This window comes from Daphnia magna, linkage group LG7, assembly GCF_020631705.1.
Source record: "Daphnia magna isolate NIES linkage group LG7, ASM2063170v1.1, whole genome shotgun sequence".
Taxonomy (NCBI): domain Eukaryota; kingdom Metazoa; phylum Arthropoda; class Branchiopoda; order Diplostraca; family Daphniidae; genus Daphnia; species Daphnia magna.
Window position 1 is genome coordinate 3,950,550 of NC_059188.1, and position 13,594 is coordinate 3,964,143.

At 44.6% G+C, this 13,594-nt stretch overlaps 2 protein-coding genes across 2 annotated transcripts; both read right to left on the reverse strand.

The window, feature by feature from the left end:
- Nucleotides 1-2,810: 2,810 nt before the first annotated feature.
- Nucleotides 2,811-5,894, reverse strand: LOC116927513. The gene has a single exon (XM_045176178.1). The coding sequence runs from the start codon at nucleotides 5,892-5,894 to the stop codon at nucleotides 2,811-2,813; it is 3,084 nt and encodes a 1,027-aa protein (XP_045032113.1).
- Nucleotides 5,895-6,092: 198 nt separating this feature from the next.
- Nucleotides 6,093-7,994, reverse strand: LOC123474246. The gene has a single exon (XM_045176179.1). The coding sequence runs from the start codon at nucleotides 7,992-7,994 to the stop codon at nucleotides 6,093-6,095; it is 1,902 nt and encodes a 633-aa protein (XP_045032114.1).
- Nucleotides 7,995-13,594: the final 5,600 nt, after the last annotated feature.

Genomic DNA, 13,594 nt, shown 5'->3' on the forward strand with positions numbered 1-13,594 from the left:
CACCGCAGAAACCTAAGGACTGAAATATAATGCCGGGAAGTGTTGCTTGCCTGGTCTTTGACAAAGGCAAGCCGTCTGACGTTGAGTGCCAAATTGGTGATCAGATAATTCGGTGCTTAGGTCCAGACGACCAAGAAACATATATTGGTACAGCAATCGGCGGTAAATTGCGGTTCCGACCTCCAACTGACCTTATCCCTAACATCGACAAGATTACCGCCTCCCACCTTGCACCATGGCAAAAACTTTCAATTTTACGTATTTAACCCTCCCTTTCCCATCACCTCGCTTCGGGTCGGGTCCTGAAAGATTCCCTTACCCATCTGGACACTGAGTGCAGGAAGTTCCTAGGCCTTATTTGCAACTTACCAAACCCCGCAACGGTCCCTTTTTTCTAAGCGGATCGGCGGGTTGAGGGCCTAGGAACATGCCACCTAACTGATGATGCTGACATCTGGACCATCGCCAGAGCTGCTCAGCTTCTCACTTGTGGAGATCCTACAGTGAGGAACGTTTGCCGAGAGCAGCTCTACGACACCATTCGGTGAGGGTTCAGAACTGAGCATCCAGGAGTGTTACCATACAGGGGAATATCTATCAGGATCCGTGGATGGGGGTCTCTACAGACTGAGGTACGTGGAGGCAGGGTCTAACCTTTGGACTCTTACCCGTCAAGCTGCCAAACGACTGAGAGTACGGAATGATGTATCAAGCGATGAAAATTTAAGAATTGGCACCGATGACGTCTCCGTAACCCCAGTTAAGGCAGTCCGTTAACTTCGGAAAGTAGCATGGCAGCGCTATACCTGGAACCTGCTCACTGAAAAGAGCCACCAGGGAGTCGTTGCCAATTGCCTCTCCCTGGAAGGAACATCAAAAGACATGACTCACCTGGTATCCTGCCGAACGCTCCTCTCCTTTCGCGACACCACCACAAATTGCGTCCAAGATCTCCTGGAAACGCTGTTAGTCAAGCAAGGCCACAACGTCAAGTCAACAAAGCCGTCCCCGGGCAACGTTTAAGACCAGATGTTTCTATTATCTGGTGCCCGGGTGATGGTTGACGTCGTGGTCTGCTATGACCTACCAGAGAGCATGGAGAATGCCTACCAACGAAAGATTGAAAATATTCTTCGCTTGGTAGGATTCTTCCCCTGGTTATCGGGTCCCTTGGATCATGGAACCCCAGAAACGATGATATTCACTCGATACTTGGTATCGATAGACAGTCCTGGGGTGCATTTCGATTCAAGGCCCGATTAGCGGCAATCCAGGGATCAATAGAAATGGTGTATGCCCACTTCTATTATGATGCACCAAACCCAAAAGACGAGGACATCCCCCTACACCATGCACAAACCCCTTTCCCAGTAAAATAGCTGATTTTTATTTTATTTTAATCTAGTTTCTTTTTTAAACATCTTTTAGTTCATGTAGCCTTATTTTAATATATTTTAAATGCACCCCTCTCATACAAGTTTATTCCCCCTTGGAAACACCCATAAAAACTAACCATATACGCAACATTCATTCATGCTATAGATATTTTTAGACTGACAAATTATACAGTGAAAAAATTTTTGCTCCCATAATTAAGAAATGAATTTTCGAATAAAATCTAGCATTCAATAAATCTACACTTTGCGCTCTTTGACCAAAATACCGGAAGAGAAATATAATTGTTTTGAGTTTCCATCATTGGACTCCCGCATCAAAGACTGAGCTTCTTCTTCTTAACCAATCACTACATATTGAAAAGCTATTCTAGATTTTTATTTGATGTGGTGTACGTAATTCCTATAAAGTTGAAACCCAACGCTACAATGTTAATAGTGGCAATGTTCAGTATCGTATGAACCTTAAAGAAACGTTGAGCCAATAAGTACAATAATTATACCTGAGAGCTACGGGTCACAAAAGATGTATTCTTCCTTTTTCTAACCCCCTATATTCCACTCGATACAACACTTAATCAGCGGAGGAAAAAAAACGTCAGGATTGATCAGGTAAGAAAAACGTGAGTGTCCCCGTGCGTCGTCTGCTCTCCCGTTGCCAGATCTTCCATTTGGAACATAGTCCCCTCCTCAGGAAGAGGAGTCCGTGGCTCGTCGTAAGAGACACAGTTTCACGACGGGCCGTCGGTATTCACCGGTCGTCGTCTTTACCCAGACGGTCCGGACCACCTGCTCTCCGGACGGCAGTGAAGATTTCGCCGGTAACAGCCGGCTGACCGTACCGGTCAGCCACGTCCCCCTCGGTGCATTTTGGTCCACGATGAGTACCAGGTCGCCGACTTGGACGTTGCGGCTCTTCCGGGTCCATTTCCGTCTCTCCATTAATGACGGTACATACTCCATCATCCAGCGACGCCATAACCGGTTGGTTATCTCTTGTGCCTGCTTCCAGCGTTTGCACGACAGCGGCCCATCTTCATCGAACAAATCAGGGGGAATGTGTGGGTGGGCTCGGCCTAGAAAAAAGTGATTGGGGGTGAGTGGGCTTTCGTCTTCCGGGTCGACGCTCAGGTGTGTCAGCGGGCGAGCGTTCAGGATAGCCATCACTTCTGCTAGGACGGTACGCAGCACTTCTTCGTTCACCGTGGTGGTGCCCAGTACTACCTTAAGTGCCGATTTCGCTGATTTGACCAAGCTTTCCCAGGATCCGCCAAAATGTGGGGCTGATGGAGGGGAGAATTGCCAGTTGATGCCTTTATCAGCCATTTCCGCCACCAGTCGGCCCTCGCTAATAATCCTTGCCAGCCCCGTTTTCAATTCCTTTTCGCAGGCTGTCAGGTTGGTCCCATTATCGCTCTACACGTTCTTTGGGGAGCCTCGCAGAGCTACGAAGCGACGCCAGGCCATGAGGCATGAGTCTGTGTCCTGGGTGTTGGCTAGCTCCAGGTGGACAGCCCTCGTGACGAGGCAGGTGAATAGCACCCCGTACCTTTTCTCCGTACTCCGCTTGACTGGAACGTGCAGTGGGCCAAAGTAATCGACCCCGACATTGCTGAACGGTGGTTGGAAAGGCGTCACTCTACAGGCGGGAAGGGGTGCCATTTCCGGAGCCAATGGTTTCGCGTGTCGCTTCCGACAGTCTAGGCAGGAGTCGACCACTTGGCGCACCGTTCTTCTTCCTCTGACGATCCAATAGGTGGCGCTCACCTCATAGAGTGTCCTTTCGGTCGAGGCGTGAAATCGAGACTCATGGGTGTTGACGATGATGAGCCTCGTCAACTTGTGGTGATGGGGTAAGATAACTGGATGCTTGGCGTCCTCGTTCATAGTGGCTTGTTGCAGGCGTCCTCCCACTCGCAACAAACCATCTGGATCAAGAAATGGAGAGAGTTTGCGGAGCGGTGAATCGCGTCCGATTTGGTTGCCTTTGGCCAACGCATTGATCTCGCTGGCATACGCTGACTTTTGGGCCATTTTTATGCAGCAATCTAGACCAGCCCGCAACAATGACGGCGTTAACTCCTCGCCCGGGGCAGCATTCAACCCGGCGACGGATCGCTTAAGAGCGGAGACCGTGGTGCTGGATTCGATTATATTGCCGATCGTCGGCGGGGGAGGACTGGAAGCTCCTGCTTCTGTCGCCACCACGGCATTCACCCTCACCTCCTCACACACAGCTACTGGCCTTACGATTTCCAGGGCTTCCGGCTGCACCGCTCCTCCTCCGAACCTTTGTGGCCACTCCTCTTCTCCCATTAGCAGAAAGGCAGGTCCTGCTAGGCTTTGGTGGCCTTCTGTCAGCTCGCTCGCTTCTATTCCTCGGCTTAGGTCGTCGGCGGGGTTTAGTTCTGAGGGAACATGACGCCACCTGGACGCAGGTGAGACGGACAATATCTGTTCTTTGCGGCTGCTGATGAACTGGGCGTATAGCGTAGCCTCCGAACGCAGCCAGTAGAGGACGTTATCGGAGTCTGACCAACACCAATGCGACCAGCAGGGAAGCTGTAGTAGCTGAAGATACCGTTTGAGGAGCCGTGCTCCAAGCAGCGCGGCCATTAGCTCCAACCGAGTCAATGTTTGTTGTTTTACCGGGGCCACTCTTGATCGGGCTGCGACCAGGCGAAGAGCGATTTTTCCGCGACACTCACTTCGTTGGAACAAGCTGGCTCCTAGGGCAAATAATGAGGCATCACAGAAGAGGTGAAGTGTGATTGTCGTGTCGTTTGCAGGAAACGAGGTTGGGCGGAGACAACGTGGCACTCGAAGTTCCCGAAGGCTTTCCAGGCTCCTTACGAAGCAGTCCCACCGCTCTTGCAAGTCCGGCGGTAGCGGGTGGTCCCACCCCAATTTCTTCGGACGCCGTCCGTCGGGCTGTACGTCGCGACCTACGCGCCATGCATCTTGCAGCAATACTTTGGCGGTTATTGTAACTGCCGCCAGAAATCCCATCGGGTCGTAGATCGCGGATACGGCGGACAGGACTTGTCTTTTCGTTATCGCTGTCGGTATGACGAGGGTGAAGAAGAAATGGTCTCCTTCGCCGTTCCATTCCAGTCCGAGGATTCGATGAACCGGGAGGGCGTCCAGGTCTATGTTGAGATCCGGATTGGCGCGCTCGGTAGCTGGTAGCGACTGAAGGATCTCTCTGGCCGAGGTCGCCATCTGGCCGAGGACAAAACCTCCCAGGAACAGCAACTCCCGTAGCCTGCGGCAGGTTGCTATTCCTTCTTCTATTGTGTTGAACGAGTCCAAATAGTTGTCCACGTAGAATTTTTTAGCTATAAGCTCAGCCACGTCAGCATATTCCGGGTGATCCTCGACGATGTGGCGTAAAACGTAAGCAGCACACGTTGGAGAGGAGCTTGCACCGAATATGAGGACCAACATTTGGTGCGCGATCGGTGGGCCCGGGTCTCCTGGGCGTCGCCAGAAAAACCGAAACACAGTTTGATCTTCGGGTCTAACCCGTACTTGAAGAAACATTTTATTAATGTCCATGCTCACGGCGTGTGGTTTCTCTCGGAAGAAGAATAGTACGTCCAACATATCGGTCATTAGCAGTGGGCCATTGTGGAGGGCATCATTCAGGCAAATGTTGTTGAACTTGCTCCGGGCGTCGAAAACTAGTCGCGACTTGCCTGGTTTGTTTGGCTGCTCGACTAGTCCGTGAGGAACGTACCAAGTTTTTCCTACCGGTCCCTTTAATTCACTCATTTGCAATCGACGAGCGAACCCCATGTCCATGTATAGCTCAATTGCTTTACTATACTTTTGGGCGTACACTGGGTCCGTGCGAAAGCGACTTTCCACTGCGTGCAGACGTCTAAGCGCGGCGCTCCTGTTGTTGGGTAGTTTAACTGATGGCGTCAGGAAGGGGAGCCCAATTTCATACCTTGGTTCAGATGCACTGCCTATTTTTCTGATCGTTTTCTTTAAGATGGCGAGCGCGTTTTTGTCTTTCAAAGATATTATCCTTCTATTGTCTTCTAGTGAACCACACATTTCCTGCAGCCAAAACTGCGTGAGGACGTCATCGTTTTCTTTTGCTTGGATGCTGTTACATGAGACGGTGGTGGAGAGACAAACTTCTTTGGGCGCGTTTCCTTGTACCGTCCAACCAAATGGTGTTTTTACTCCATCAAGGCTTCCGTTTGATGATTGTCGGAGATCTAATTGTCGAAGAGCTTCAGGAACGTTTGCTCCAATGAGAATGCCAACTTCTCTCCAGTCAAAGTTTGATAGCTCTACGTCTCTAAGATTTGGCCAGCGATTTTGGTGTTGTTTCCAATTGATGAATCTTTTATTGATTTGAAGTTCTGGTACGATGATTAGCGGATTGACTGTGAGCTTGCTGCTGGAGTTTGTCGTAGACGAGATTTGGCAGTGGGTTTTGATTAAGGTTAGTTTTGGGTCCTGCCCGTGAAAGGTTTTCAGATTCATTTTTGTTCGCTCCCCAGTGAGATTTAAAACAAGCGCCAGGTTCTGTGAAATAAGTGATGTTTCGCAGCCGGGATCTAGTAAGGCTACGGTTGACACGACGTTTGGGCCGTTGTGCACGAGGAGGCGTACATACGGTGAAACAGCAAACCAACGAGCGTCGTGTCCTCCCGTCGGCGTTGTTTCGGTGTTTGGTTGGCGTCACTTGGAGGATGGACGGAGTCGGCCTTGACTTGAGGGGCGACTTTGATGTCCAGGTGCTGCTCGAGATGCACCGTGAATCAGCGTGTGATGTGAGGCGTTGTTGCAGACTTCGCATCGTAGTGACTTTTTACATTCGCGGCACAAGTGGTTGCGCCCTAAGCAACGGAAGCAGTTGTCCAAGTCGAACACTGCTTTCGCCCTGTCGTTGGCCGACATTTCCAGGAATTGAGTGCAACGCTCCAGAGCGTGACCCGGCTCTTCATTGCAGACACTGCATTTGCTCAGTACTCCTTGTTCAGCAGCTACCGCGTTCACTGTTGGTTGGGGGGTCTTGTTTGTGTTTGCCGCACGATAGAACGATTGCGTACTATTCCGGGTCCAACCAAATCCATTTTCTTGGTGACGCTGGCGAGTCGATTGTTGCGGGGTGGCAATTGTTGAGGTTGGAGGCTTGGTTTGCGGAATCACGCCCTGTATATTTTTCATTCCCATCAGTTCAAAGCCGAGCCACGCATTCAGATCGCGTAGTGTGGGTACTCTTGGAAAAAGTCGCGTTACGTTCCTTCCCCATCTCGACAACAAGTGTGTAGGCAATTTTGAAACGAGTCCTTCCAAAGCTACGCTCGATTCCAGTTCGTGACCGTAACCAGCAGCATCCAGAGTAGCGACTGCACCGTTTAGCTGCGTTGAAAATGTCTCGAGGTTGGATCCTCCTTCGCCGAGCGAGATGGCCATTAAGTGTTGAATGTACGAACGGACTACCAAGTGCGGGTGGCCGTACTTACGGTGTAATTCGTGTAGAGCTGCTCGATACGCCAGGGGTGTGTTGAATATCTGGCTCATTCCCTCTCGAATAGGAGCCGCTAGCATCGTCGATAGCATCGTGAGTCGCTGTACGTCTGATGGAAAGACGTCGTGAATCATGCTCTTTACGGTTTGAATAAACATAGGCCAGTCGCGAGCTTCTCCCCCAAAGGTGGCTGCTTTGGCCAGCATGGCCATCGTCATCATCGCGTCGCCTCCTCCTGTCATTTGAGCTACCGGCGCGAACGGCTGGAATATCCAAGCATCGACTGTGTTGGGGATCGTCGACCCATTCGTTGTCCCGTTTCCGGTTGTGTCGTATCTTCGGGAAGTTGAAGGTGGGTCGACTTGCGAAATTTCGCTCTGGAACCCGACGTTTCTAATAGGAGTTGAAGTCCTAGGTGTTGAGTTGGTGGCTTGCTGAACTGGGTTCGTCGTTGATGTACTCAATCTTCTACGAAGTTCAGCTCGCTCGGTGTCCTCCGCCAACCGCTTTTTCGCTATTTCTTCGTCTTCTTGGTCATGACGGCGCTTAAGAGCTGCGTCTTGGTTTTTGATTATTATGAGTGAGGCTGCGTGATCCTCAGCTGCTGTTTCAGCTCTTTTGTTGGCTGTCTCTGCTGCCACTTTTGCATCCGCCGCTCTTTGTTCCGCCTCTTGTAGTTTTTGCACAATGAGGTTTTCTGCGGCTACTCGAGCGTTTTTTTCTTCTGTCTCTTCTTTTTCTTTTTGTTTGCGTGATCGCTCGTCGGCTGCGTTCGTTTTGGCAACGTATGTCTCTACTGCGTCATTCACGTGTGTGTAGGCTCCATCCAGATCGTAGGCCCATTTCTCGACTTTTTCCTTCTCCTCGCTATCTGGGCCAGCCACTACCTCTGCTGAGCATTTTGTATGCATTCGCATACATTCTTCATAATGTTCCTTCAGCGATTGTTTCAGTAATTCTACGGCCTCAATGCTTTTAGATTGAGCTATTGCATTCTCAATGGATTTAGCAAGCCTCGTGAACTTGTTGCGTGATGTTTTTCGGTTACGCTTGGCCTCTTCAGGCGTCAAGGTGCTCTCATCGAGCTCACTTTCTGACGATGTTGACATTTCTACTTTCTACACGACGTGTTTTAATCGGTCGGTTTTATTCTCTATCTAGAATTAATTTACGCCTTAAGGCCAGGTTCTTTTGAGTTTCGTATTATTTCTTTTACCTTTGTTCCTTATTGAGGTCGACTTGTCCCTTAAGGTTCTGCGATATCTTTCTCCAGTAGTTTTATACTCTTAAGAGTCAGTGGCGAATTCTTGCTCTTGAGAGCCAATTACTTGCCTTAAGGCTGTATCTTTGAACAGTAATGCAATTGAATGGAAGAGGCAAGTTGTCAACTAATATTTCCCAGAGTGGTTCGTGACAAACTTATGTGCTGTCAACTCTGTGATAACACTTGTTTGTACAGATTATGTCGACTTATCACATATGGTTTCGCTGTAAATTATAAAATATTAGTTAGTAGATCGAAAAATTTTTTTTTTTAACGTAAACGAGCGTGCTGGTTTTATGACAGCCGGGTTTCGGCACCATTATGTTCAGTATCGTATGAACCTTAAAGAAACGTTGAGCCAATAAGTACAATAATTATACCTGAGAGCTACGGGTCACAAAAGATGTATTCTTCCTTTTTCTAACCCCCTATATTCCACTCGATACAACACTTAATCAGCGGAGGAAAAAAAACGTCAGGATTGATCAGGTAAGAAAAACGTGAGTGTCCCCGTGCGTCGTCTGCTCTCCCGTTGCCAGATCTTCCATTTGGAACAGGCAACGTGGCTTTTAAAGAAATGGATTAAAATAAGATGTGTTCTAAGGGACGTGAATTATTTTTAAAATGGACCATGGCTTAGACGCGTCCTTGTAACGTCCTTTGGCGGTCCAGTACTGCACGAAGGCTTCTCTTAAGATTTAAAATGTGTGTCCATTAGTCCGGCATGCTTAATAAGTCGTCCGTCGGTCAGCCCTAGGATTTTTATGACCACTGTCGAAGAAAATGTTTGAATTTTTAAAATCAAAAGTATAATTTGTCTGCTTCTGGGTGTAAAGTAGAAGGTAATTTAATGGTTAACATCTTATTTTATTATTTTCACCATTTTTCCTATTATTTCATCAGGAGAATTTTTTTATCGTAAGATATCCACGTTGTTTGTTATTTTTGAAAGGACTGATGCATACTGCAAGGAATTCTTTATTGTTTAAATTGTATTCTTTGTGTCTACTAACGTTGTACTAATATCGAAATGCAAAGACAAGGTTACCTCAAGGTAGTTAGCACGGTTATTTTTCAAACTCAATGTTAATTGGACTGCTTCAACAAACGTAACTCTACTTTTCTTGTTCTTCCTACTCGTCCTGTTCCTCGTCCTGTTCCTCTTCCCGTTCCTTTTCATCTTCCTGCTCCTTTTCCTGTTCCTCTTCCTGTTTTTCTTCCTATTCCTCTTCTTGTTTCCTTTTCAGAGATAGATGACGGCAGACGGTGTAACTTTACACAAGGCAACCGTGCCAATTTTAATCTATAAAAGAATTGCACGCCATTATCTTCATTGTGTGGATTTGACCTGAAAAATTTGCTGCAATAGCTGAACTTCGAATTTCAATTGCCCTTTTTGAACGGGTAACCGCCTTAGTTCTGTCCGTGAATGATCGATTGGCTTAGGCCGGGGTTTGAGACAATTCAGCCTCAGCAGCAGCGGTCTTGCTAGCCTCGGAAGCCTCAGTTGATTGAGGAGTAATCGGTTCGCTGTGTTTAACAGGTTGAGGTCCATGTTGATCGTATTTTTTTTTTACGCTCTGATCATCTCATCGCCTTCTTATCTTTTTCTATCGTAAATAACAATATTTAAAATGTGTGTGTTTATTCTTTACATATATTTAACCTTTTTCCCCATTCCTTTGTCCCATCTTCATCTTCAATCGTTTTCTTCGTTTTCTATGCTCTCATTATCTGATTGTCTTATTGCCTCTTTTTTCTTGTATATAAAAGTATTTCAAACTTCTGTGTATATTTTATGGTATATTGTTTACCTGTTTTCCTTTTCCTCTTTCCCATGTTTCACTGTTTTGTTCTTCGTTTTCCACCACATTCTCGTTGTCTGATTGTCTTATTGTCTTTTTTATTGTATATAAAAATATTTTAAACTTGGTTGACAATTTTTTAAGTAGTTCTTACCTTTACATTATGTTAGACACGTTAAATGTGATGGCGATGTTGCTCTTTTAAAGGATAACGTTTTGAGTACGAAAAATCATTCCCCAAACCATAAGCATTTTGAAGATTTTCCATCACCGTCAGGAAATTTTTCTGTTCATCCTTCCCCATTAGAATCTTTTATGCTTGTGGCCTCTTCACCGGAATTTTTTATCTCGGCATCCGTTATCTTTGTCTTACGCTCGAACAACGAGTAAGTCGCCTTTTAAGGTGACTGAGTTAGCAGGAATGGAACCAAACCATCTCAAGCGGATGGTTGGTAGGATCAACTGGAATTCAAAATAAGATTGACTTAACTGAAATGAATTTGCATTTTTTTTAGGGTCCAACAAAAGACTGCCTGTTGGGTCGCAGAGCCTTCACGAATCACGTAGTATATAATCTCAGCTCAATTTCGGTGATCCAGGTTTGGCCCTTGCACCAACAGTTTTGGAAGCTGCATCAGCCCTAGTTAACCAACTGTTATCTTTACCTTTTAATGCTGTAATGTCAACAACAGGGAGCTCTCCCATGAAGCAGTTTACAGGTGCTGAAAAAAAAACATCTAAGAATACGGATGGTAAAATAGTAATTAAAAATTTGTATTATTAATGTTTTTTTCTTTTTCGTGGTATATTTTCTTGTAGAAACACTTTTTGCCAATGCCATTAGGATTTAAACTGGAGTTTTTAACTCTAAAGACGATGGGTTAAAATTGAAGAAGAGGACGAAGGAAGAGTACGAGTCAGGCTTATGTGTCACCCCACTATGTAAAGTGGCGAGTATATGGATTAATTGTTTAATTTTGCTATAGACCTTCAGCGGATGCTGAGTTGCACCATCTCGAAATTCAGCCCAATCCCATCTGGTGTTTTAGTCCCATAAGGCCCTCTTGAGAAACAATGTTTTTTTATCTTTGGATTATTATTAGTGAAAATTTTTGCTTAAGTGTAATTTTAATACGTAGTTCGAATTTATTACGATTTTATAAAAGAACTCTGAACAACCTTCTATATCTAATCTTTCTTAAATAAATTATTATATGATGATATTTACATTCGGGGTACAAACGAGTTCAGGAACCATCGCTTAAATACCTTTGGGCAATACTGGAGGGTGTGATTGCGCATTGCGTACGTGGATCTCTCGTGCGTTTCTAAATATATTAATTATGAGTGCAAGACAATGCCGTACTTATTGCAGACGCTTATTTAACAGATTATCACGGGTATTTCCACCGACAAGTGTTAAAGTGTAACAGTTTTTTTTTACGCAAGTGATAACATTTTGTGAACCCCCTATTGATAGTTTTATTGGTCCTTTAATCACTGAAATACTCGTTAGGCCATACAATTATACAATGTCAGCTAATGACATATCTAGCCCTCGCAGTCATCGTTCCAAGTACTGGGATCATTTCACCGAATATTTGGAAGGGGGTTTGAAAAGAGCTCAGTGTAATAATTTCGAGAAGAACTATTAGAAGGGTGGAACTTATGGCAACAAAACAGTTGAGAACGCCCTGGCACCAAGAGAGAGGAAAATGTAGAGGTATCTTCAAGTGATATATTTTGCAAGAGTACGCCATTCATTTCAGTTGTTAATTCTAGCCAGAGTTTGATGATGAAAAGGCAAAGCTGTTTTTAGCTTTTATTGTAGGAAACCGCCATCAATTTACGCTTGTGGAAACTTATTTTTGCATGTTCATGCAATATGATTGTCCGAAATCTACTCTAGCCTGTGTAACTAATGTTACAAACTGTATTGCTGAAACATATATGACTACCAAAAATAAGTTTCGTTCCTATTTGAAAAATAATGTCCGTGGTAAAATTTCTTTTACCACAGACTGGTACGGTTTACCACGTACCCTGGACGTGGTAAAATTTCTTTTACCACTGACTTATGGACTTCTCCCAACAATCTAAGTATTATGACCATAACTGGAGCCCGGATTGATCGTAATACTGGCGTTATACGTGAAGCAATACTTGGCTTCAGAGAAGTTGAAGGGTAACATTCGGGTGCAAATATATTTCAAGTTGCAGTAGATATGTTTTAAAAAATTCGACTGGGAAGAAAATATGTATTTTTTCATTTAATTATTTCTCCACATCTCATGAAATAAAATTTTTAGATCTTTTGTATTACCACTGACCACGCAACTAGCAATAAAAAATTTGTAATTGCAATATAGATCATAGCAATCGAAGGCGCATAAATTGCTTTTCGCCATTAAAAACCATGGTCGTCGGAATAAATTAGATTACAAGTGTGTTGGATGGGATAAACTATTGAAACATTATTAGCTTGTTTAGAATGGGAAGCATTTAGGTAATACAGTTGGTTGTAAAGACGTGGCGACATTTGTTTACTAGGGTAAAAGAGCGAATTGGGACACCGGCCCGGATCCTGCTCCCTGCTTGGGACAAAGGATAAAATTTTTTTCATTTAACGAATTAAATTCTGATGGAGGGTCTATTGAGACATCTAATAGGCGAATTATAAACTAAAATGAGAGTTATGCAATTCATCCAAAAGGCACATTATAAATCATAACATTACCCGAGAAAACGGTAATTGAAATCTGTACGTTTTGCTTACGAGTGAAAAACCTAGACAGTGTACTATCTATTAGCAGACACCTAAAGGCCAAAAGATATATCTAACGTAAAATTAAACAAACCTTTCACTAATGATATCAAAAGATAGAGAATTAAAAGTTCTACCTAATCATAATCAATCAAATACCTAATCATAACCTAATATAATCATTTAAGCAAGCTTTTCCCTACAATAAAAACGCTGAAAAAGTTTCTTCGATCAGGTTTAAACCCACTGCCTTTGTATCGCTAGCCTTGTATTATACCACTGCGCCAACGGTCTATAGAAAACTTTGAGCATAAAAAAGATTAATTTCTGTTGGGTAGTATCGATACAAACTGACGACAAAAATCTAATCTTTCCGTCGTCTGCTAGCTTCCAAATGCGTTAAAAATGTATTTTCAAGAGCCAATCATCAAGAAAAAATGTACAGTCGCTTCTGGATTTGAACTCCGAACTTTATAGTCACAGACCAAGTCGTTAACCTTAGCACTACTACAAACTACATTATTATTAATTCTCGCCGCCATAAAGTTCTTGTTGACGACTATCGATGCAAATTAGAAAAACTGATATTTTTTTATTTTACTGTTTGAGGCTTGTTAGTAGTACCGTGGTTACCACAACTCACAATCCCTTTTGCATATAATTTTTAAATATTATGTTAACCGTGTTTTTTATATTGATACAATCATGTACGCAGTATATTTTTTGGCCAGTAGATGGGGATAATTAGATACTTTATCGATAATTGTATCGTTGTCTAAAAGTGGGCGTAGATAATTTGTATCTAAAAAAATTAGATAATCGCCAACACTAGCTGGAGGAGCTGAATAAGACCAGAGCCCCTCATGCCCCAGTGAT